Source organism: Mauremys reevesii, linkage group 19, assembly GCF_016161935.1.
Source record: "Mauremys reevesii isolate NIE-2019 linkage group 19, ASM1616193v1, whole genome shotgun sequence".
NCBI lineage: Eukaryota > Metazoa > Chordata > Testudines > Geoemydidae > Mauremys > Mauremys reevesii.
Window position 1 is genome coordinate 16,633,570 of NC_052641.1, and position 26,707 is coordinate 16,660,276.

Below are 26,707 nucleotides of genomic sequence, written 5' to 3' on the forward strand. Positions count from 1 at the left end.
AAGCTCAGGAGGACCCGCAGGGTCAAGCTGGTTCAAGAGCTATTGCAGATGTCTCACAGCAGAGCTCTGGTTATACCAGATAGGAGACAGAGACAAAGAACGTTTTCCAGTTTATCTGCTTCTTCCTGCATTTCCACTCACTCTCTCCACCGTCCTCCAACCCCCATTATTACTGGTATAACCTGTGTTGGCCAAACCCTTTGCCCTCCTCTGCAGCCATGGCAGACCCTAACCTACTGGACATGGTTCTGTTCTCCTCCAGAATGGGAGGGAGGAAGGTCAGTACCCTCACCCACACCCATGTGTGCTGTGAAGCTCTGATCTGCAGGAGGTCCCTATCGTCCGTGGTGCAGGACCAGCATCCCCTTGAGCGCATAGATCCACCAGCCATTCTCCCCTACAGAGGTGGTATGCACGAGTCACAGGGGTTCCTGCACATCCAAGGCTGCAGTAGCAGCCATGGTGCTGCTCCGTAGCCATTCTGCAGCACAAGACAGGGGTTTCCACATCCCCAGCCCAAGATGGGATCCCCTGAGCCTGGCTGCTGGGAACAAGGATTTAGTCCTAAATGCATGAAAACCGATACAGTAAATCACATCCTCCTTAGCTATGTGACTTTTAGCTATTAATATAATATGGGGGAGGGTTTTCCTAAAGGAAACCCACCTAGCTTTGTAAACACTTGCTGCGTTCTTAGGACCCTGGCTACTGATCAAATTACACACACACGCACACACACTCTGTCTCTCTCTCTCTCTCTCTCAGCACTGAAGAGCAGAAACAGCCTTGGATTGGCCACCATGCTGGAAACTTCCCCATCTTTACCAAAGCACTTGACCCTCCCCACCCTCTCCCCTGTAATTGCCTTGTGATTGTCATTGTTCATCGGCTGGCCCCGAGAGAGGCCCATGGGAGCAGTTCTGCCTTAGCTAAACCAATATCTCCTGCAATAACCCCCTGCAGTTTCCTCTTTGCTGTCCCACGTTGAATACATCCTCCATCTGTGTTTGCTGAATGATCATAAAGACATGATTGAAGTTTCAGATTTATGGCTTCCTTTGGGTTGAAGTGCAACGCTGGTAATGCCAGAGCCTGGTTTGTGACTTCATTTGACAAGGTATAGGTGAGGGGGATGGGTAGGAGCAGAAATAGGAATGCAAAGATTAAAACTATATTTTATATCCACAGTATGTACACACACGTGTGTGTTTAATTCACAGACCTTTCCATAGCACCTTCCTTCCAAGGACCATAATGCGCTTTACAAACATTCCTGAGACAGGTAGGGATGTGTGTGTAATATTTTACACGACCAGTGAAACCTGGCTCAAGTAACCACACCATGGGACCTAACAAGAATTGGTTGCTTAATACAGGTGGTCTTTTAACTACGGATCAAACAAAGTGGTACTGTTAACTACTCTAGAGTGGTTGCATCTGAGTGTGGTCCTTAGTGCAGGTTTCATTATCTATGTACCCATGTCACTTCTTCTAGATTCCATTGTTAGCCAGAGGTGGTCGCTAAGGGAGTGATGCCAAGCAATCCCCCTCGTATAGTAACGGAGCATGTTGCAGCCCTTTTTACGATCAAAGCACCAGCAACCAAAGAGGCTGAAATTCCTAACCTCAGCAAGTAACAGTCAGTCCTTTTGTGGCCAAAGGTACGTTGTGCTCCATGAAAACAGGAACTAACTTTGTAAATACACTGAGTATTCCATCCTCCTGTTTGGTAACAAGTTACTTTTGAAAATTTGGGGTATCTGTGTTTGGAGCTTTGGCAAGTGTCTTGATATTCACAGTCTTTCAGAGCAGCTGTGCATGCTACCATGTATTGAGACCTGTCCTGTGCCTTCTGCTCTAGCCCAACAGTATTTTATGGACTATTACAGGTGATTGATGGTCACGGTAACTTGAAACACTGAAACAGGTACTGTACAGCTGTCCCACTGGGAACTGCATGTACTTGGGGTGCATAAGTATTTTAATCTGGACAGTGTGGCCTTTAAGAACAAAGACCCACCATTCAACCTTGCTGAGATTTACATTTTTCAGCTTTGGTATAAAAAACCAAATGGAGCTTCCCAAATATAGTTTGCTTCCAAATATGTTGAGCCACCATTCTGCACAATTTTGTGGTCATAGTAAATTTACTCTTCTCTGATTCATGGCCATTTATATTCTAATTTCAGCAGAAACCTATAAAATTAATACAACACAATGCAGCCCTAAATTAAATGCTTTTCAGCATCCCTATATAACCAGTGAGTCTTTGGTCTTTAAATTACTGTGTGTGGCTGAGAAGGGAACCTCTCTGGGAAAATTTATTCCACCTTATTTAGAAGGGGAAAAAAACCTCTTCCCACCTTCTTCAGGAACAAAGATTATTGTGTGTGTTATAATGAGGTATTTATAATAATGAAAGCATTGCGTGTTTGACTGGCTATAAGGCAGACAGAAAAGGAATAGTAGACTTCTGTGAGCAGCAGTATTTGTGTGATGCATGGTGATATTTTTCCTTAGTGCATTATCAAAAGAAAAAGGCAAGATAAAAATATCTTCCATTTTCCCCTAATTTGTAGTTTTCTGGTGTTAGCAGGGCTTATAAGACACATGCTCCCAATTAGCTGCTCCTCTTAATTTAAATGCTTCATAAATTATCTCCTGCGCTTGTGGATTATCACTTCATAATGTGAGTTAGCATTTAAATAAATAGCTGCGATGTAGGAAATTAGAGAGGTTTACTGTCTGAGGTACCAGAATAATGAAGGAAAATACCACAGCAGCTGAACAGGGGTTGGGAGAGATATGAGGAGCCGCATATATCTTTACCTTTTAGCAACCATATTTGGGCTGCTGCACTGAAAATATGGGTCAGAACTCCAACAGAGCAGAATCCTTTTGTAAGAGTTGAGTAATAAGGGAACATACAGAATTTTGAAGCATATAAAACATCTGATGTAGCAAATACTGGCTTTTTAAGACCAAGTCTTGCTGGTCTTATACAATTAGCCCTTTTGGAAATGAGTGGCATTACTCGTGTATGTTAGACAAGCAGCACGACCCACAGTGCTTTAGACTTTCAACAAAACCCAATAAAGACAAAGTCATAGACATGAGTAGGGCTGGTATTTTATAGTAACGATTTGGTGAAGAAAGGAACAGGGAAATCACTAGCAGGACTATAGAAAATATAGTAATAAAGTAAAAAATAATTAGCATTAATATGTACCCCAAATTACTTAAACTAAAAATGTGGAAAAAAAATAAGTGACGTTCTCAGTCTGTGGGCTTCAGTTGCAGTTTTGACCATACCAGAGCCACCTTTGTAAACCCAAAGCAATAATTGGAAAGCCAGGTTAAGTGTAAAAATTTAGCAGGGTAAAGCAGGACAGGAAGAAAACTCAGGAGGGAATTAAAGATCTCACCAAGTGACCACTGTTCTGGTCCTTGGTGTGTCTGCAGTTTTTCTACATGAGCTCCTGGGCGAGATTGTGCAAGGTATCAAGCATGCTCTGCTCCGCTCCCATTGACTGACCTCAGTTGGGAACAGCTTCTCTCTGCTTGCCTCCCGTACAGCCGCAGGTTTAACACCACAGCTCTCCACGCAGTTTGTTGAGCCGTTACGTCTCCCAACCCACTCGCTCACACACACACACACACACGAGTCCCAACATGTCAAAATCATGGATATTTTTGGAAAAAAAAAACACAACAAAAATCATAGAATCTGTGACAGCCATGACCAAAGTCCAGCCTTAGGCAGGAGTAAAGTTATTAGTCACATTATTGCCTGGAGAAACAGTTTGACACATTAAGCTTTCACAGTAACTACCATTATGTAATGAGGAGGGTGTGATTTTGCTTGCCTGGTTTTGCTATTAAATTTCAATGTGCCAAATACTTTTTGCTGGGCGACGGAGTAAACAATATAGGCCAGAATCTTCTCTCAGTTACACATATGCAAGCCCCACTGAGTTTACTTATCACTGGCAGCACAATTTGGGTCCATTATATTTTATATACTCAAAGATGTGGGGCCAAATTCTGTCATTTACATCCATGCAAGCCTACTGATTTCAATAGAATTGCACAGATGTAACTCAGGACAAAATTTTGCCTGAAGAGAGACATTTAACCAACTTGATTTCCCCTATGTTTGGTTAGTAATTTTTATCTAATTTTTCTAACAGCCTGGGTTGAAAACTGCTCTCGGTTACCCATGCAAAGATTTTGATGTCTGTGGGGGTTGCACATGTGTAGTAGAGCTGAATATGGCCCCTCGTATACACAGATACACACCCCTGCATTCACATGATGATAATGAAGCATGCAATTATTATAGCATATATTTCTCCCTGGAGTGATATTGCAGTTCTCATATGACAAAAAGTGATGTGAGTATTGTGATACACTTCAAAATAGCAAATCCTGCCCTGTTCAGATCATGAAAACATACTAGTGGAAAAAGCCAAACTTGGACGCTGACAAGACAGACATATTTACTGGTTCGGGGCATCATTAGGAAGGAGAGAGAAGCCCACACTTGAAGCTCGCATGCACAGACACAGGGTGAATATTAGTGAAGATATTTCACTGCATGGTTTCTGACACAACTATCTTTAGATTGAGTGCTACCAAGTCAATTTGTGATGCACCAGAAGGGTTTAAGCTTGATATTCCTGACCTTACAAATAGCATAAGTGCTTCCTATGGCATTTCTTCTTTCAGGCAGCTGCAACAGCCAATAAATTTCAAATTCTGAGACTGAAATCATCAGTGGGGCTAGAATTTCTTCCTAGACTTTTTGGGGAGCCCATTTCAGCCTTTGCTTTAAAGTTCAGGTCCACTGTGAAATGTAATTCTGTAGAAAGTGTGTGTTGTGGGATCTCATGATTGTCTCCTAATAATTTCCATAGCAATTGTGCTCCATTTACAAATAAAAAGATGTTTGTTGGTCCCCTCCCTACACCTCAGAATATGAAAGTCAGGATGGGTTCTTGTCTTCTCACTCACCACCAGCAGGCCAAACTGTATCCTCATTGACATCTGGGAATCTCCATTGTACTCCATGACATAGTTGCATCCTGACTATCTTCAGATTATGTTCTGCGTGACATCCAATGTGTTTGCCCAGGTGTAACTGATTTGCCCCATAACTGGAAGTTAGTGAACACTTATTCTGGTGGTGCACAGGGAGTAGAATCTAGCTCTTTCTTCCCTAGCTGTGTTGGCTCTGCAGGTCTAAGTGTAAAAGCTTAAAGCATTAAAAGGAGCTGATCTGACTAAAGAGACACAGGGACCAGATCCATTTAGTAAGAAGGTGCCATTTTTACAGTCACTTTCTGATGCAGAATGGCACTTTACATAGTCAAATCGGAACCTGCTGCCTATGTCTTTCCAACTGATCTACTAATCATATTTCTGCAAATTTTATATCCCTGACCCTTGTAAAGGGATTGCAGTGAAGGCGTTTTTTAAGCTGCATTTTAATAAGTCAATATGAAAGCTCAAAATTATTTAAAGCTTCTTAAATAGGATTATATTTGATTTCTTATGGGAATTGTGGGGGATAGTCTAGTAAAGATGTTCTGTCCTGCTGAGGTTTTATTACATTAAAGAAACAGCATCCTTTTTAGTAGCAAAAACTTTTAACTGTTCTATGATGAAAATGGAGATTATTCAGTCCAAGAAGTACAGAAGCTGGTAACTTGTTGCAATTATCACAGCCTTGTGTCTTCCTATTGGAGGTCTAAGCACTGTAAATAAGGAAGGGTTGCCTGAATGTAACACATTGCTTGCCAATCTCTGATATTTGATTGTTTGGCTCTGGACGTTACTGTGATCGTATTGACTAATATGTATACAACAAATACCAATTCCCTTGAATTAACGTGTGCAACCCTCAACGCAGCCAACAGATACGTATCAGAGGGTCAAGTTTTGGTCCCCAAGACTGAGTTCTATGCCAACGGAAGTCAGCTTTGGACTGTATCCACGGCCAAGTAACACTGCCTCCACAGAAAGGCATTGAGCCAAATCCTGGTCTCTGTTACACTTTTCAGCTCCCTGGACATCACTGTCGTTGCATGGATCTCACTGAGAGCTTGAGGTCCACTGTGTTCTACTGAGCCCCAGGTGATTTATGAGGAAGGACCAAAAGTGCAAAATATGCGTAGCACAGCTAAAGCAGGGGACAGGATACATAAGTGTCTGCAGGGTGTGAACACCAAGGGCTTAATTCTCCCCTGACTCATTGGGCTCACAGTGGATGTAAATCTCAACAAAATTTGGCCTCAGTGTTCTAGAAGGATTCTATAAAGTGGTACCAGCGAGGTTCATGAGGAGTGGCGAAGTAGGTAAGTATTATCCCCATCTTGCATATGGGAAATCTCAGAGCAAGAATAAAACACAGAACTCTTGACAGCCAGTCCCATGCACTAATCACTAGACAATGTTCCCCCCACTAAGAACACCAAATAATGAGTCATATTCTACCTTCAGATAGGCACTCAAAATTCCTTTCAAAAGCAATGGGAGTTGAGCACAAGTATCTGAGGGCAGAATCTGGTTTAATCTGATGAATATTCTCAAAGCTCTGGTTGTTTTGGGAACAACGACCCATTTACTGCTAACCTTTCCAACCCCTCTTTTTAAGGGGTCAAATTTTCCTGGGTGCCAAATGCAGATATTGATACTAGTTGCTCCCACTGTCGGAATGGATGTACAGTATTTTGCCCACGTTCTTGCCTGTTTGTTCTAGGGTCTGATAATGTGCTGGAAAGACAGAACAGTTCAATCTACTTTCCCTTTGCCCCCTTCTAAAGGCATCTCTGCGCTCTGCTCTGCCACACTGTCTACATGACTCACATGAGTATACAATTCAGAGGGTTACCTGACATCAGCAGAGGCTGCTCTGGGAACCACGCCAAAGCCAGCAGAGCAGAGGCACCCCCACATCAGCCCCTCCATATTGTTTCCTCTGCTCACCTTCCACCTTTGACAGTCTTATTTCACCTCGTAGGGATGAGTGATTAGTGTAGCTGGTGTGTGGTGGGATTTTCAAAAGAGTAAGTGACTTAGGAGCATAAATCCTATTGAAAACCAATAGGGACTTATATTCCTAAATCACTTTAAACCCTTGAAAATTCCACCCACAGTGTCTATGTTGCTTTAGGAGTCATGCATGTGAGGAGCATAAATTTGGCCATCCCTGTTTAGAGATGGGCTCAAGCCAAAGCCCTGGATCTGAACACCCCTCAAAATTTGGAAAATTCAGATCTGAACTTCGCAGCTCAGACCCACTTCTATCCACACCCACTTTTGCTCTGACCATGTGCCCCCTTTTCTTCCTGCCTAGCAGCCTTGCATAATATGTACAGTCCAATCTCTCCTCCTTTTCTTGCTTGTGTATTAGCTCTGGAGCAGAATTGCTCTGGTGTGCACTTCACCAACTAGACCACCCTTACAGAGAACAGATTTGCTTTTTTGGCCCTGTCCATTGGCACAAGACTCATATTTGGCCTAAAATCAAGAGCAGATTTAATAACAGAGGGAAACTCATTTTCAATATTTCCTTTTGATCTAAATTAAACACTGAAGAACTTTCAATTTTCAGGTGTGTACCTGACGGACTTAATGCCATCTTAGCAGAATCAGCAGAAAGAGCAAAACTGTGCAGGATGTGGTTGATTTATCAGTGATCATTCATAGTGTAGACAGAGAAATGTATAAATACTGATGAAGAGCCCAGAACCCCCACAAATCTCCAGGGTTACCTGACACCATGAATAGACTGGAGCAAACCAAACTTGGAATTTCATTCCCTAGCAAATTGCCTCCTCTTTCCTTGTTATATGGAAAACTGATTCTGTGTTTGTGCTATTCTGGTGCTAGAACTGTCCATCTAGAATACAATATCTGCTAAGTCAAGAAACAGTGCAACAAGCATTTACAAACTACCACAAGTTGGGAGCAAAATGTAGCTGTCAAGTGAAAACTAAAAGACTGGTAAATACTCCCATGAAGAAGAATGAAAACAGTGTGCGCGTAAATACTTTCATATCTGGCTGGCCCTTTAAAACCAAAAAGATAGAGTTCATTTGCATTTAGATCTCTTTGGCTCCCTCTTTTCATCTAAAGACAAATCCTCACAAAGGCTGCTTAATTAGACCAAATTAGATTTCCACCTAGTGGCTTGTCATTCATTAGGAAATGCTGTTCTTTTTCTCTAGCTTGGTAATTATAAGCTGGTCTGTACCAGCCTCACAGTATTCGCTTCAGACTCGAAGTATGACTAGCATTCATGATTTGTGCAGAAGAGAAGAAAATTATTCAGTCCCACCAAGTCCGCCCATTTTACAAGTTGGATAAAGATCATCACTGGAGTCTTTTATATAATAGGGTAGCCTCTTTCTTAAGTCTTTAATAATTAATTGTAATAGCATATCTCATGGTAATTTTCAAGACTAAAAGCTAAGTACAAACAGTTCTCGCGTGTACCAGCATCTCGCATGGTCTAGCTCCTGTACCAGACAGTGCATTTCTTTCCCTTAGAGATGCACTCACAGTCCATCTAAGAAAACTCCCATTCAATCTTTTATTATTATTTGTATTACAGTCGTGCTCAGAGGCACCAGTGGAGGTAAGGGCGCTAGGCGCTGTACATATGCATAGTAAGAGACACTCCTTGCCCTGAAGAATTTACAACTAAATAGACAAAACAGACAAAAGGTGTGGGAGGGGAAGTATTATCATCCCCACTATTACAGATGGGGAACCGGGACAAGTCCTTTAATCTCTCTCGGCGAAATCCTTGCCCCAGTGAAGTTGATAGCAAAACTCCCATTATCTTCAGCTGAGTCAGGATTTCAACCTCAGTGTCTAAGGCCATGCAGGCAGTATGATGCAGAATGGAGGATTGAACCCAGCTTTTCTGAGCCCCGTTCCAATGGCTTAACCACAGGAACATCCTACCTTTTCACCCTCTGGTTAACATATCAACCATATTTCTGGAGTGAGTAGTTGATAACTACACTTTTAGACAATGCTGAAAACCCCAGCAAAGTCAGTCACCTGTTGACTAGTTTGCATCCTGTCTCAGGGCTCTGTTTGGAAATTTTACTTGCTTATATTTGAAGGGAGGCTTGCGAGCCACCGTATTTTTCCTTTCAGAAAGAGCAACTGAAATAAGTTTCCAGCTGAGCCTCTTCCATACTCTACAGTAGCTAAGAGAGAGCACTGTTTTCTAATTGTAGACCTCTTCAATCGCATATTAAGGCCCTGTGCCCCAACTCTGCTATACCAAATGGTCAGTTGCCAGGTGTTGTTAAATTCACTTTATAGCTGTCATCTGAGAGCGTAGTAGGATGAGCTGTAGCATAAAGCACGTCACCATAAAAAGGGATTTTTTGTTTCAGAAAAATAGTTCTAACTGTGCTTCTGCCCAACCTGGTTAAATGTGGACTTTGCCACACAAGGAGCCAGGGTTGCATTTCTCAGTCCCTATCCAATCTTGGAGATTATTTCTTCACAAGTTGGGGCAAGTGTTATCTTTCTCTGTGCCCCCTCACTTGGCCACCCCAAAAGTGAATGCAACCCGAACGTACAAGTCTTTTAAACTGGACCGGTTATTTTTCAGCACGGTCACTCCACTAGGGCAGTGGTCCCCAACCTTTCCCGGGTGGCGGGCGCCGGACGACGAGCCACTGAGGACCGTGGCCGGCAGACAAGAATCCGCCAAAATGTCGCTGAGAAGCGGCAACGTCAAGAGGCGTCGCCACCGAAAATCAGCGGCTTTTTGGCGGCAACGCCTCTTGGTGACGCCACTTTTTGGCGGCATTTCGGCGGATGTTTGTCCACCGTCCAGTACACGGGCGCACATAGATGTCCTGGCGGGTGCCATGGCACCCATGGGCACTGCATTGGGGACCACTGCACTAGGGTGTCTGGTGATTGCACATTTGGAGTGACTCATCCTCATCTTAAATGTTGACGTTTTGCCAACACACCATCCTTAGTGTGAGGCAGAGACCCTTTGCTCAGTGGAGGCCAGTGACATCTGACACTGTAGGCAAAACTGAGGCATGAAAGCCGGTTTATAGCAGTGGGTAAAGACCGTGCCAGAGAGCAGATGATGCCCGTCCTGCTTACCCTCACCAGCCTCTGCTACTTTTGTTTCTTAAACAACATCTCAAATGGGGAAAATCTTTCAAATGAAATAACACTTAGCACTTCAGTAGCACTTTCAAGTTCTACACACCTCAGTTAAACTTTGCAACCCTCACCTGTGAAGTTGCTAAATATTATCCTTACTTTACCAATCGGGAAATTAAGGCACGGGGAGTGCATGTCTCACCTTTGACGGTTACAGGAGATATGTCTGTCAAAGCCAGTACTCAAAAGTGGCTGACTCTCGGTCCAGGACTTACACCATTAGTGCTCTGCCTGTGGCTAACAACCATAACTTGACACTGCAACAACAATTAAAAAAGCCAGCCACCATAATGAAATATGTCAAAGTACAAGGCATTGGAGCCAACGTTTTCATCTGGTCTTTGGTAGGGAAGAGCCAGGAGTATGCACAGGAACTAGCACATTAATCATGTTCACTTCCCTCTTACATGGAGGGATTTTCAATGAATCTATAAAGAAATGAAAACAAACGCACACAGAATGACCCCTGCACCCGTCAAAACTTAAAACAGTTCAGTAGCTTTGATTTCTATTTTTGAAGCACTCCTGTCACTGTTTTATTTACTCAAGCTTCACTCCAAACTTGCTAACTCCACTGTCCAGTATATTCGACCCTTCACTGATTAGCTGGCCAAATGAGCGGGCCACAGATCTGCTAGATATTTATTATTTCATCCTATTTTTATATCCAAGATATCACCTGTACAACAGGAGCCAGGGGATATGGCACCAAATGAGGCTTTAGTCTCTCCTCTGCCACTGGTTTCAGAGGAGCAGCCATGTTAGTCTGTATCCGCAAAAAGAACAGGAGGACTTGTGGCACCTTAGAGACTAACACATTTATTTGAGCATAAGCTTTCGTGGGCTACAGCCCATTTCATCAGATGCATCTACCACTGACTCGCAGGGTGACCTTGAGAAGTCACTTTTCTCTGGCACAACGCCTCCATCTGTACAATGGGGGTTATGCCCACCGATCTTAGAAAGTCACTTGGAGATCTATTTTTTTTTTTTTTTTTACTCGTTTTCAGTGCTACAAAAGCATCATGCCATCCTTTTGGAAACAGATAAGCTGAATTCTTATCACAGTCCCATCCCCCATGCAGCCCAATGAACTCAATTGCATGAATACAATGGCAAGATTTAGCACAAAACGTGTTGATGTTAGGTCCAATTGTTACAGTATAGAAACGCTATTTGAAATCTAATGAGCAATACCTCTTCCCCCGCCTCACACTTTGTAAACTAGAGGCCAGATTCTGTCCCTCACTATAGCAGCACAAAAGACCTGGAAAGGCCTTCTGGGGAATTCACCTAGAACAAGGCCAGTGTAGGCAGCCCAGCCCATGCAGCCCTGGCACAGAAGTGCACTGATAGGAGGAGGAATGGTCAGTGTGCTTTGCACTACAGCTATTTTGGACTGCAGAGCAGCCCATTGGCAGCTGTGGGGATAGTCCCTGGGGCTGCTCTAACTTACACTGGGTGCCATGCTGGCCCCTACAATAGCCCAGAACTTCAGGAGGGAGAAAGGTGGCAGAAAGCCACCCCTCCCCACAGCCCAGCCCATGTTTACGTGCTGTATCTTCAAATTCATCCCTAGAGTAACTTCAATGAGAAGAGTGGAGTTACACCAGGGTGAATTTGGTCTAGTGTCTGAGAAAAACAGATTATTCTCAGATGTTGTAATACTTGTATCTAAAAACACCTCACCCTACGCCCTGTTGTATTAATCTAGATCAGGGGTGGGCAAACTACAGCCCAGGGGCTGCATCTAGCCCTTCAGCTCCTGCCGGGGAGCAGGGTCCAGGACTTGCCCCGCTCCATGCGTGCTGTGGCTCTGCACAGCTCCCGGAAGCAGCAGCATGTCCCTGCACTGGCTCCTACGTGTAGGGGCAGCTAGGGGGCTCCGCACGCTGCCCCTGCTCCAAGTGCTGCCCCCACAGCTCCCATTGGCTGGGAACAGTGGCCAATGGGAGCTGCAGGGGTGGCACCTGCAGACAGGGCAGCACGCAGAGCCGCCTGGCCTCACCTCCACCTAGGAGCTGGAGGGAGGACATGCCGCTGCTTTCGGGAGCTGCTTGAGGTAAGCACTGCCCAGAGCCTGCGCCCCTTACCTCCTCCAGAACCCCAACCCCCTGCCCCAGCCCTGGTCCCCCTCCCACCTTCCAAACCCTTCAGTCCCATCCTGCTGCACCCCAGAGCCCGTACCGCCTGCCAGAGCCCTCATCCCCCCACCTGCACCCCAACCCCCTGCTCCTCCCTGGAGCCCCCTTCTGCACACTGAATTCCTCATTTCTGGCTCCACCCCAGAGCCCACACCCCCTCCTGCACCCCACCCCTCAATTTCATGAGCAGTCATGGCCTGCCATACAATTTCCACACCCAAATGTGGCTCTCGAGCCAAAAGGTTTGCCCACCCCTTCTATAGAATGACAGATGCATCCTGGCCCACAGCATTTAGTAATTTTTGTTTTTAAAGGGAAAGAAAAAAAATCCTACCTTGTGTAACATTAAGATTATGGTTTTGAGTACTCAGAAGTCAGGAAGTGCAAAAATTAGGATTTGCACATTAGTGGATTAGCAGCTATTCCATTGAGTGCAATAGCTTTATCTATAATATGTGCAATGTGGGTGAGTTTAAGCTTATTATGAGAATATTAGCCATTGCATTTTTTTATTTTGAATATGTGACACTTATGCACGTGAGTCACTTTATTCACCAGAGTAGTTTAATTGAATTCACTGAACTACTCACGTAAGTAGCTTTATTGACATTTGTAAATGTTGGGTCCCTAACATGCTGTCATTGATGCTGAGTGTAAGTAGGTTTCTGCATTTAACATTAATTTGGCATTGTATTGTGTCTAATGTACCAACATACATAGCTTATTCTCCCACTGGCATCATATTATGAATAACAGATTCATAGACATTATGTCACGTCCAAGCAGTCCTTTTCAGACGGGATGCAACACCCATTGATATACAGCCCTGTACCGTTTTACTCTTTCTGATTTACTTCTGTGGCAGTAGTCTGTGGTCTGGTGATCTGACCACAAGACCGTGAGCCAGGAACCAATAAATTGTATTTCCTGCTATGTCCCTGATTTCCTCTGCAGTCTTGCACAAGATAATGAGCTTCTCTGTCTCTCTTTCCTCAGCTGTAATATAGGGATTATTACTTAAGGACGTGTTGTGAGGATTAATAAATTAGGGTCAAATTTTGTGGTCTTTCAGCAAGCAAAACTCCCATTGAATTTGACCTTTTATGTTTATGAAAAGCTTTGAGGATGGTAAAGCGCTGAGTGTTATTACTCCTCTGCTCAAGAATGGAAGTTATATGGAGCAAACTCCTTGTAACTAGCTGCCAGGTAGCATTTCTCCAGAGCTAACAAACCTGGAGCTGTCTTTAGAAAACTGCATCCACATTTTACTAATCATTTTGGGGCAGGAGGGGAGCAAACAAGTTTTCCCTCCCTTTTTTTTAAAGCTCAAATTTGCCTCCTTCAAAACACCAAACATTCCTGTTCTCATCTACCTAAACCTGATGTTGAGTTACTGTCCCCCAGAGGCTCTCAGTATCTCAGATCTGATGTATCCCTGCACTTTGTAGCTCACCGCCTTCTTAGAGTGTAATCAAACATCAAGCTAAGTAGCAAATAAATCTCCCGATCTCATAAGCTGCACAGCAAGATCATGTAAATGCAAATGAGGGGCTTGATTTCAAGCTGTCGCGGGGGGAAGGGGGGAAAAATGCTGGGCCGTGTCACTGCAATCACTTCACTCTGTAAGTGCAGTAAATCAGCAGTAATAATAGTAATGGCAGCGTGATGGGAGGCTTTACTGTACAAGGGGGTGTAATGAAAAGTAGAACAGAAGGTAGGGAAAGGAACAGAGTCATATGGATTGAAAAGGCACAGGCATGGGGTTTGCAGGCTTCCAAAGACCACAGAATCATCTAGGAAGAAGCTGGGTATGCCCAGCTGAATAAAAGCACAGAGAGAATTCATGAATTTCCAGAGCACCTCCTCCCAGTGAAGAGCTGTGTTAGATACAGAGATTAAAAATACATGCCTCCCTCTCTCTCTGTAGCTCTCTTTGCAGGCTTTTTCTATCTTTCTGTACCTCTCACATTCTAAATCTCCCTAGATGAGTGAATGTAGGGGGTGGGAGGTTGATACGCTATAAGTATATATGAAATGGGAGGTGCACAACATATTTGCAACAAAATAGGAAATGCTTGAAATGTTTGCATTTTGGTGAAATTTTGAAATCAGTCCCATTTCCACACTGAAACCGGCCCATTTCCAAGCAGATTTCTTTTCTTTGCCACTGAGTGAGATTTGGCGATCGCCTTGCGCTATTAGGAGTATATGGTTTATGACATGTAGCTGAGCAGTTCTGATTCTATCCAGCAGAGGGCAGTGGGGCACATACACAATAGCCATTTTCAAAATAAAACCAAACCTGCCAAAGCACAACCCCTATTTGAAAGTCTTATTAACAAAACAAAACAAAAAAATGGACAAGTGTACTCAGATTTAAATGGAATTCATTGTTTCTTATAGGAAATAGAACATTTACCACCCTTCTAACTGCATCCTCAGTGAATATATGGAAAGAGTTAGTTACAGCATGGGTCTCAAGGTGACATCTCTCTCGCTCCCATCCCTGGAAGGATGTGATCTCTGCAGGATGATTAAATGTATTGGGAATGCTTCAGGGGGAAAAAAAACAGGGTCGTCTTTTCTGAATGGGCTTTGTAAACAATATTTAAGATGCCTGATTTTCCTTGCTAACATCATAAAGGGAAGAAACTTGCAGAAGGCACCAAGAGAAAATTAGGACCGCCTGGGATGCAGAGCGAGATGGTTTTAATTAGAGCGGAGAGGTGGGAAATAAGGCGGAGAGATGACATCTTAATGAGGTTTAATGAAGTTGTCTGCTGATGGGGACAGCTGTCAGACAGATCTGTATTCCAGCCAAGCAGCTTTGTGACAGGCTAAAGACTGAAAGGAGGCAATGCTGCTGGGGTGGGGGAAGAGACAGGAGGCTTTGCATCAACTTTGGGTGCCTCTCTGAAGCATTTAGTAATGCAGCACATCTAATCACTTGATGACAAACAACTTAAACTGACTGATAAAGTTATAATAGTTTTTTGCTAATTCATGAACTAGGCGAACTTTAATCCTTAATGATTGTTACACAGATTGCCTTCCGATAAGGAGACTTCCTTACATAAGTGAGCACTTGTGGGCGGAAGGACGCATACGACTAAATTCTGGGAGGTGTTCAGAACCTCCCAGTTCCACTGTTTTCAGTGGCAGTCATGGGTTCTCTCAGGGTTTGACCTGTTGGGCCAGATTCTCCGTTGCCCTGCATCTTGTGTAGTCACTTACACCATGGGGCTGTAAAATGCAACCAGACGCAACTGTGCACTCACTGAGCAGTGGTGTAAATGACTGCACAAGGTGCAATGCAAAAGAGAATCAGGCCTCTTGACTATGAAATGAGCTCAGTTTGTGGAAAAATTCAAATCCTACCAGGGCCCCCATGCTAAAAATCTCAGTTAAGCTTTTTCAAACAGATTTGCAAGAGTGTTACAGTCCTCTGCCTTTGCTGGGGTTTCTCCCCCACAACACGTCGCCTTCATTTTAATAACTAATTTCTGACGGCAAATTGTCATGTTCTGTGATATCAGGATAGGATCCCAGGAAAAAGCCTGTGCTCATGTATTTGAAAAATGCTATAAAACCACAATTTGCCTTCTATGTCAAATTTTTCCTGCTGCTCAGGAGGAGGCTGTTTATTGGTTCTGGGTTATATGTAATCTCATGAAGGTGGCATCACGTACAGACTCCCTGCAGACCCTTTGAATAGGCAGTCTCTGGAACCAGGTTGCGTATTATTAAACCTTGCAGTAATCTGCAGTATCTAATGCAGCCTCTCTCTATAGCTGCTATTAATCTGGCGTTTATATAAAAGGTAGACACATTGCTTTTGTGGAGACATTTTCAAGGATTACAAAATGGGAAATGATTGCCTAGGAAGGAGTACTGCAGAAAGGGATCTGGGTGTCATAGTGGACCACAAGCTAAATATGAGTCAACAATGTAACACTGTTGCAAAAAAATGCAAACATCATTCTGGGATGTATTAGCAGGAGTGTTGTAAGCAAGACACAAGAAGTAATTCTTCCACTCTACTCCACGCTGATTAGGCCTCAACTGGAGTATTGTGTCCAGTTCTGGGTGCCACATTTCAGGAAAGATGTGGACAAATTGGAGAGAGTCCAGAGAAGAGCAACAAAAATGATTAAAGGTCTAGCAAACATGAGGGAAGATTGAAAAAAATTGGGCTTGTTTAGTCTGGAGAAGAAAAGACAGAGGGGACAGGAGAACAGTTTTCAAGTACATAAAAGATTGTTATAAGGAGGAGGGAGAAAAATTGTTCTTCTTAACTGCTGAGGCTAGGACAAGAAGCAATGGGCTTAAATTGCAGCAAGGGAGGTTTAGAAAAACTTCCTAACTGTCAGGGTGATTAAGCACTGGAATAAATTGTCTAGGAAGACTGTGGAATCTCCAACATTGGAGATTTTTAAGAGCAGGTTAGACAAACACCTGTCATAATACTTAGTCTTGCCATGAGTGCAGGGGACTAGACTAGTGGCTACAGTCAGCATTCACCCTTTGACTTATGTTAAGTTTTCTTTTCTTTAACATGCCAGGTTGCGAGGTGGGGTCCCCTCTCCAGCCTGTAGGTAAGCACTCTTCTGTGCCGTTTCCCCTCGCCTGGACCATACCAGCTTCCACCAGTCTTATGCCTCTCCAGCACCTCTTAAATGCAACCAAGTGGTTTGACACCTATACGCGAGGTTTTGCTGGATTGCTGTGCTGGAGTCTGGACTACAGTAGGGTGATTTGTAGAGCACACCAGTGTGTTGTACTCTAACTCCTGCAGGCTGACCCTGCTGCCGCACACTACGGGTTCCTTAATGGAAGCTGATGTAGCCCTGTTTGGAACACGACTCTATCAGCGCATGCTGGCAGGGTCTACACAGGGGAGTTAGAATGCAACACACTGGTGCTCTCTACAAATCACAACCCCGTAGTGCATTCTCTGGGGCTGTGTAGACAAGCCCGAAGATCCAGAGGAAGTCTGCAGGCCAGATTAAACCGTTCTGTGGGCCGGATGCAGGCCATACGTTTGACACGCCCGCTCTCAATGCATCACTGCCCTTCTTGTTCCGCTGAGCAGGAGAGAGGTTGCACAGAAGGATGGGTTTGTTGGCATGGCGCAAGGTATCTGCCACTGCACCAAGCCAAGGGCTCAATCCTCATCGTAAGAGTGCACAGCGGCTACTGAGCTATTGTAGGAGCACTGGAGCTGCTGCTCACCAAGGTGTCAGGTTAGAGTGGGGATGGTTTCATTGCCCTCCCAAAGAACTCTTTCATCCTGTTGCCTCAGGCTTTGCAGACAGGGCAGCGGTTGATCCAGAGAGGTGCCAATTGCCTACTATAGCTCAAAAGGGTGTTGACCCTGGAGTGTAACAACAGGCATTTAAATATCACTGCCTCACTGCTGATGATTCTGAAACATCCACATGTGGCTAGAGCTAAGAATTTCCACACCCATCCTGCCAACCTGACCCTGTGATACACACGACCTGGCAACTTCATATTTATATCCTCTCTGGACTGAAATAGATCCTGTCCCAAGGCCCACAGAGAGAACAAGGTCGACTGCAGAGGGTTTGGGAGCTCACTGCTTAATCTTGCTCCAGCCACCCGAGAGCAGAACCTCACTAGACATAAGCTTTCGGGCAGCCCCCTCCCTTTCAAAAGCCAATAAGGTTTCACGACACACAAATCTCAGAGTGACTTCACCATGGAGATCATGGTCCAAATATAAAGGAGGGAAGTGAGGTCGGTTAATCCCACAGATTCCACAAAGCTGGGACACACACAGGAGAGCAAAAGGGAGTTAATTTTAAAACTAAATAAAAACGAAGTGATTGTGTTCATGCTCTTTCTTTGCTGAGCCGTGAACACCAGTCAATAATATTTTTTGTTTTCTTTCCCCCCTTTGGTTGCTTAGATTTGGCTTCTCAGAGATTATTGATCATTCTGGGCATGAGTGAGAACATGACAGACTCTTCTGGGGTTAGTGCCAAGTTTCAAAAGGGATGCACAACTTGTAAATGAAAGACGCACCAGCAGAGCTGAAGGAAATTTAAGGACTTTTAGACACGGCAAAGGTATAATCTGCAGACGTAGCCCTCCAATAACCTTGTTCAAACAGATGGATTTACTCAGCGTTAACCAAGCAGATTTGAACATATACTATTTTAATATTTCAAATCCATGTATTCTTAAAAGCAAGCCTCGCCCCACTTTTCCAGTAAATCTAGGTTGGTTTACGATTTTGGGACAAACCCATGCAAAATTCTGGTGAACCTTGATGGTTTTGACTGAGTTTTGTTTTGAGATTTGGAGTTCATTTGAATCTGGGAGAGGGCAATTCAAACGCACATGGATCAAAAAAACCTAAAGCAAATGTTGGCACAAACCCCTGTGATCAAACCTGCTGAGTAATGTTTTTCTCTGACACAATGTAAGAACGGTCAGTTTGCGCCCCCACCCCATCCCCGTCATTCTCATCCACCAGTCCAAACTGGTTTACAGCTGCAAGCGACGACACTTGAAGAAAAGGGGTTGAAAGTAATGAAGGACCTGGAGAATCTAGGTAATTTTAATAAACAAGGGCTGAAAAAAAACCCTTATTGGTGCAATACAGAATAATGTTGCATAGATGAAAAATTTAAGTGTGAAAATATGAAGTGTTTCCATGTGCAGAAGTTCTGCTCCTGCCTCCTTCAATAAAACAAGAGCCTCTCCTTCTGAAGGTGCCGCTTTTTTATAGAGTTGCTTTTCAGACAGAAGCCACACTTCAAGGGACCCATCTGTGACGTACTATACCGTGGGGGAGTGGCTTGTAACCCCCATATTCCTCATCTGTATATATTTGTGATGTTGCAGATAAAGCATGCCGTGTGAGGTATCAGAGGAAATGTTATAATTGGCAGAAAGTCACTGTTCTATCTAAATATGTATCTCTTTAGTGCATATGAAGTTATGAGAATTGTGTTGTATGGTTGTCACTACAACATGCTGCAAGTTGGGGAATCAGCCAGATATTGGCTCCCCAGAGACAACAGCAAGGAAAGTAACCAGCGTCCAGGTGGGGTGTCAAACAACCATCAACAGCCATTGTCCAGCAAGGGAGCTACAATTCACTGACTCACCTGCCTAAGGCCACACCAGGGGAATTGCTCAACCTTGCCAGGGGACTCAGCAATGCCCACCAGACATGCCTGGACTTGTTTTCTCCAAACACATGGACTAAGGGTATAAAACAGAACAGAGGGGGCCCATGCTTCGCCTTTCTCCTGCCCCCACCTGTGCTGCAAGCAACAAAAACATTCAGAAGAAGACTGAAGACTCCAACAGAGGAGACTGGCCCAGGTTTAAGGGACAAACCTGTATATTATGAATTGCAGTACCCAGTGGGCTGAAGAAAAACTGCTTAATCTAGATGTTGCCCAGTCTAATAGGGTTGAGAGTTTAGACTATATGCTTAGATTTTATTTTATTTTGATAACTAACTTTTTGCCTATCACTTAAAATCTATCTTTTATAGTCAACAAATTTGTTTTACTGTTTATCTTTACCAGAGACTTTACCTGAAGTGTGTGGTAAATGTGCTCAGGTTTGCAAAGGCTAGTGTATATTCACTTCCCATTGAAGTGGTGAGCCAGTTAATAAATCCGCATGGCTCATCTTAAGCAGTCTATTCCTGAGGTACAGTGCTGGGAGCTGGGGGGATTTGGCTGGTGTCTTACTCTGTGTGATTCATGAGTGGCTCTGGGAGCATTCATGGTGTTGTGGGGCTCGACATGCTGTTGTGCTGAGTGATAACAGCACCCGGAGGGGCTTGCTGCTGGTCATTAGCAAGGCACGGTGAGCCAGCCCAGGCTGGAGAGTTAAGGGGGCCCAGCAGTCCCAGGCTGCACCCCAGGGATCCCATCACCGTCTACACTAGGAAATGACCCATTGCTGTCACCAGCAGGCTCTGCTAGCCCAGCCTCATCTGGAGATGACAACAATTTAGGTTCTGATGTGTTTCCATACCAAACTTGTTTCCATACCATTCCTGAGAGTGTAATATGTCTCATTAAGACCAGTCGAGCTCCACCTTTGTTAGCAACATGAAGACAAGGTTCCAAGCAGGTGCTGCCATTTTAAGAACTGTGTTGCCTAACTCTCCTCAGAGTAAGTCGAATTGACATGGTGCTTAAAATGACACCAGCAACTCATCTATGCTAGAACTCCCAGCATTGTTGACACTAGTAGAACCAAACTGGTGTTAGCAACATGAGGGACTTTTTGAGAAGTTTCCCTGCTGTAAACAGGGCTTAACTGTCCGAGCTTTTATTACAAATCCCTATTTTCAGAGGGTTTAACGTGTTAAGCAAAATCTTTACTTTTCAGACCCTCTTACTCCCAATCCTTTCCCTTGCAGGCAGAACTAGGAAAACCTCGGAGAAGCTGCTACACTCTTCCAGGCTATGACTTTGCATATGGGTTATACCTTCATGGGGCTGACGGAGGAGTACCTGAAGGTATGACAATGCAAGTAAAGATTAGAGATGCCATTAGAGGCTATTAAAAGGTTCCCCCCACCTGGATGTCACCAAACGACCTGCAGGTTAGAGTGTAACAACATGCCTTGTACCTATTAAAGTCTTAATACCAATGGAGGAGGGCAGGGCAGAAAACACTCTCATTGAGCTGAAGGGGGAGAATAAGAACTCTAGCATTTTACCTGCTCACGTGAACACCATCTGTGGCATTTGGTAACTGTTGTGTGCAAGAGTCCCTGGCCTTGTCTATATTTGGGATTCAGCCATCAATGGCCAGCAGCCGGCGTAGCCGCACCAGTGCAAGCCCCAAAAGCGTAGACCAGGAAAGTTGTAACATGCTCCAGGTGAGCTTACTCCTGTTTGAAATCAATGTAAGGTCAACTGGTGCAAGTCACAGCTTTCCTTTTCTACACTCGGGGCTCGTATTAGTGCAGCTACACCAGTGGCCAGGCTCCGATGATTGAATCAGGGCTAATTCCAAATATCAACAAGGCCTTTGCTTTGACCTGTACCCAACTGCTGAGCCTGGTACTCAAGCACATGAAAAACCCTGCTTTGCATAGATAGTGTGGAATGGATGAAAATAACCATGTGCTTCAATCAAGACCAAGTCAGGTTGTTGTGACCCTTCTGTCCTGTAGCAGAGGCCTTCCTAAGAGTGTACAAAGTTTTTCTAAGAAAATGCACAGCTACTCCCAAACTCAAGGTTTGTCACGGTTCCTTACAACTTTTGAAGCTGACCTACCTTTGCAGAAACTTTTGTTCATGTATGTGAAAACTGAGCAGAGCTGGGCCCAAATCCAAGCAATGATGGGCACGAATTGGCCCACTTTCATGAGCAGAGCTGGCTTTTGCATTGGATACTTGTGAAAATTCATGCCAGTTTCAGTGAGGAAAAAAATGGACGGCTCTGTCAAAATTGCTGAGCGTTACAAATTGGAGGTGGGGAAATTGTGGGAAACAGGAACAATTTACTTGAGAAACTCTGTGCTTAAGACTGATGGATCTTCTTGCTGGTCTCCGTTTGAACCGCACTGATGTGAATGCAGTTTGAATTTCGCTCTGACTAGAGGACTAGCAAAAGGCCTATGCATCACTTAATTCCCCCTATGTAGTACATAGGCCTTGAGCTGGCCCTCTGCACCAGAATGAGATTCACCCAGGCTGGGTTATTCAACATGAAATCCTAGTAACTTCCTTTATTCTGGCTCTTGTCTTCCTTTCTGTCCTTAGCGATAGGTCACTGGCATTCGATGAAACCCAGGCCCCCTTCCCCAAGGGAGATGCCACGGAATGACATTGCCATGAACCGTGGGGCTCTTAAGGCTGGTTACGTCACAGCACGTGAATACAACCTGTACCGCCAGCTCAAAGACATCCGCTGCAATGAAGATAACGAGAGTCGTTTTAAAAGAGCCCCCCCAAAAGTACCTCCAGATATGACCTATGGAATTCTAGCACGGTAAGAGGGAGAAAACCAGGGCTTCTCTAAGGGCTAGATTCTCCACTCAGATCTGATCCTCATCTCGCTGTCTCCAAACAGTGACTTAAGGGAGGTTTGCTGTGAGCTGAAGTGCTGTAGCGTAGGAGTCTCCTAAAACATGTTCAACTCCAGCATGCGTATCTCCTGAATCCCCAGAAGGGGAGGGAACACGGTGGGTTGGATAGGCGTGGGAGTCCCGGGGGGCCTGTGGGGAGTCAGGGCAGTCAGAGAACAGGGCAGGGGGGGGTTTAGATGAGGGGGAGTCTTTGTGGGTTGGATAGGCGTGGGAGTCCCGGGGGGCCTGTGGGGGGAGGGTGTGGATAGAGGTCAGGGCAGTCAGAGAACAGGGAGCAGGGGACGGTTAGATGAGGTGGAGGTTCTTGGGGGTGGTCAGGGGACGGGGAACACGGTGGGTTGGATAGGCGTGGGAGTCCCGGGGGGCCTGTCAGGGGGCGGGGGTGTGGATAGGGGTCAGGGCAGTCAGAGGACAGGGAGCAGGGGACGGTTAGATGAGGTGGAGATTCTTGGGGGGTGGTCAGGGACGGGGAACACGGTGGGTTGGATAGGCATGGGAGTCCTGGGGCCTGTCAGGGGCGGGGTGGGGATAGGGGTCAGGGCCGTCAGAGGACAGGGAGCAGGGGGCGGTTAGATGAGGTGGAGGTTCTTGGGGGGTGGTCAGGGGATGGGGAACACGGTGGGTTGGATAGGCATGGGAGTCCTGGGGGGCCTGTCAGGGGGCGGGGGTGTGGATAGGGGTCAGGGCAGTCAGGGGACAGGGAGCAGGGGGCAGTTAGATGAGGTAGAGGTTCTGAGGGGGCGGTCAGGGGGTGGAAAGTGGGAGGGGGCAGATAGGGGGCAGGGGCCAGGCTGTTTGGGGAGACACAGCCTTCCCTACCCAGCCCTCCATACAGTTTTGCAAGCCCAATGTGGTCCTCAGGCCAAAAAGTTTGCCCACCCCCGGTCTAGGCTCAGGCCACTGCCCTTTTTGGGATTCTGATATCTGAAATGCTGGAGATGTGCATGATGAAGGTCAGTATGTTGCAGGCGACTCCTATGCTGGAGCACTTCGATTCACAGCATAGTACATAGGGCCTGATTCTCTATCACCCTGCAGCCATGTAACCATTTACACGAGTACAAAATACGTATAAAATTCAGATTTGGTAGCATTTAGCATCCACTTTGCACTGATGTAAATGACAACATGAGGTGCTGGGCAATGGAGAATCTAGCTCATAATCTCAAAGAGCCTCAATTAGTTGGACTCAGTTATTTGAGTTAAAGGATTAGTGCTAAATGTATTTTTCAAAAGGGGCTTCGGTCGGGCCACTCTTTTTGTGGATGCAATTTTGCACCAGCAGCGAATTAGAGGCATGGCTAACTGCAGGCATGCAGGCTAGCATTAGATGTCTAGCTACCTATTTTCTACTGATGTAAATGATTACCCAGGTGCAGGGCATTAGAGAATCAGGCCCTACATACTTTATTCATGCATAGGTGATGACCTCTGTGTTTGGAGATATACATCCAAATAGATAGGTCATCAAATAGTCATCATATATGCATGAGTAAAGAACATAGGGCCTGAATCTGCATTTCTCTGCACCTGTGTAACCATATATGTATATAAATATAATCAGGAATAAAACATATACTCTTCAGAGACTTAACAACAAAGCAAAATAACTCAGGGTCTCGGTTAAGAGGGCTGAGAGATTAGAAAGCTCGATTTAAAAGTCATCCAGGGAGGGAGACAAAGCAGCTGCAGACTGGGTCAGCCTCTACTAACATACAAATCATAACAGCCTCTTGCAGAGGGGTTTAATTTATAGGGTTTTTTAATGAACAATAAAAGCATGCAAACAATAATGTATGGAGCAGCACAGAATATTCGCTTTTCATCCCGTTCACATATGCCTCTTTGTTTATTCATTTAGTACATGCAGAGTCTTCTATTTAGTGCCTTGAGTGGCTTGTTTTAAGATGTGTGTTTTGTCTTTGGTGACTGGGATGCTAATGGTTTCGGTCGCGGTCTCGCCACTTGACTCCCATATTACTATGCTACTAATACTTAAAAATTCCTTTTTGTCTCCAAAGCAACTCTCCTACCCATGATTTTATCACAAGCCTGGCAATATGGGGTGTTTTTCTTCAAGCGCCAGCTCCCAGAATCATGTGAATATGTGAGACTCTCAGCTTCCGTTTAAAAAAAAAAAAGTTTCTAGCCCTTGTAGATGAAGAAAACCTTGAAAACGTGACTCTGAAAGACTCAAACACCAGAGGGCAAATAAAAAGAACCCAACATTTTAAAATGCTCATATTTAAACTAGTCTCATGATTTATTTTATTTTTTTAGGGGGGGAGGGCAGGGGGACCCTCATGGTTTCTGGATGCTTGAGGCTGGCAGTACTGTATGATGGGGATGGGGGCACCCTGTTGGTCAGCCAGTTCCTCTCCCTTTCGATTTAGGATGTTCCTATTTTCTAATGCATTTGTGCAGTTTGTTCCCACCAGTGCCCCACTCCTCAGCCATCATTTCCCTGAGGAGACTATTCAACAGCCCAACACAACTCACTGCCATCCATTTTTTCCTATTATTCATCCTAAATTGTCTCCATCTTACTTTCATCCCATGCCTCTGTTATACTTCCATGAACCACCCTAAATCATTCCTCTTCCTCCTTGACATTTATGTCCCTCCTTAGCCATCTCTTAGCTAAGCCATACAAATGTAGCTCTCACATGGCCCCTTCGCTCTCTGATCTCTTTTGTGACTCTTCTCCAGTCTCCAATTCATTAGTATTTTTACAGCAATATCTCGGGGCAGTTGCCTCAGAGGTGAACAGAGAGGGATAAATACCTCCCTGCACTATGACATGATGCTTCTACACATGCAGCCCACTGGTTGCTTCAGTCACATCCAGACCTCAGAGCAGGAGTTTCATACCCGTATATTTGTCAGTAATTCTAAGACTATGATCCATGTGTTTCTCCTCTGCAAAAATACGGGATGCACACAAGAACTACGTGGCCCAGAAAGAGCTGCGGAGTCAGCATATTCTCCACCACGGGATAAGGTTGTATGGAGCAGCTGGCTCACAAATGTACAGAAAGCCAGAAATCTGCAGGACAGCAGTGCCCCAACTCTAGTGATCCTGGCCAGCTGCATGCAGGAACCCTCCTTGTATGCTTTCCCTGGACCCTGCTCATCCACATCCGCATGGGTAGGCCCAGGAATGCCTTAAATCATAGGCACAATAAGCTCATGCCTAAGGCCCCAGCTCCCTGAGTCATGGGATTACATCAGACTCTCATCTTTCATTTTAAAAAAGTAAACATCTAGCTCTCACGGATGCAAAGCGAACTTTAAAAACGTGACCTAAGGGTGACCAATGCAATAATTCCTGCCCGAGTCTGCAGACAGCCTGAAACAATAGCTCTGTCAGGTGCAAACTGGGCCCTGCCTCTCACTAGGGAGTTAACACCCAGACCCACCAACCTGACCTCAGAGAGTTCTGAGTGTGGCAGGAGGAGATGAGTGCAGTGGGCCCCACCTACCCAAGCAGACACATGCTGGTTGCTGGGGGTAAATACTAAGGTGCCCCCCCTGCTGCCACTCCTGCCTCTCTAGAGGGGAAGTGGACCTTTGTTGCTGTCCCTGCTGCCAGTCCTGGGGGAGAGAAAGGGGCTTGTACCTCTGCTTCCAGAGGAGGGGTGGGGATTACCTTGACATTGCCATTCCAGTTGTGGCACAGAGCCATGGCATGGCTCCAGCTGGAGCCACACTAGGCCCTGATCACCTTATTCAGTCCCCGGCTGGGCCAGTAGCTGTGCTGCCGTGGGCGGAAGAGCTGTCCCTTGCACTTCGCGACACCTTCAGAAAGGTTTTAGGGAGCACACAGCAGGCACAAATGCTGCCTTAACTTGCACCTGTTATACTGGGGGCGGGGGGAGCTTGAGGGGGTGGAGCAAGCCCCACGGCTTCATGGGGCTCTTCCCTTTGCATCTTGACCAGGATAATTTCCCCTTCCACCTTTTGCAGCAGGGAGTTAGTCAGCCACAAGGAAGAGCGGAAAGTATCCTGCTTAGCACCCTTTGCCTTCAGCCCTATCCTGCTGTGGCCTTCCCCACATTTCTCTCCCCTGGAGGGGTAGGAAGAGGGGAGCCTTTAAGAGCCAGTAAGAGTTTGTATCAGGTGCATCAAAAGCACCTCAAACACTTTCTGAAGCTGGTACAGAACTGCCTCTGTCGTTGTGTCTTGTAGGTTTTTTGTGCTCTGCCAGGGGCTGGGCTAGGCATTACTATCTAGCTTTTAAAATGAAATCTAATCA

The 26,707-nt window shown here is 45.1% G+C and overlaps 1 protein-coding gene across 1 annotated transcript in view; it reads left to right on the plus strand.

Moving 5' to 3' along the window:
• The window catches only part of CFAP77 (cilia and flagella associated protein 77), a 94,237-nt gene that overhangs the window by 34,369 nt on the left and 33,161 nt on the right, over positions 1-26,707 (plus strand). The window contains exons 2-3 of the mRNA XM_039506723.1: positions 20,773-20,872; positions 22,127-22,355. Of these exons, the coding sequence (XP_039362657.1) occupies positions 20,773-20,872; positions 22,127-22,355 (329 nt within the window). The remainder of the gene's footprint in view (positions 1-20,772; positions 20,873-22,126; positions 22,356-26,707) is intronic.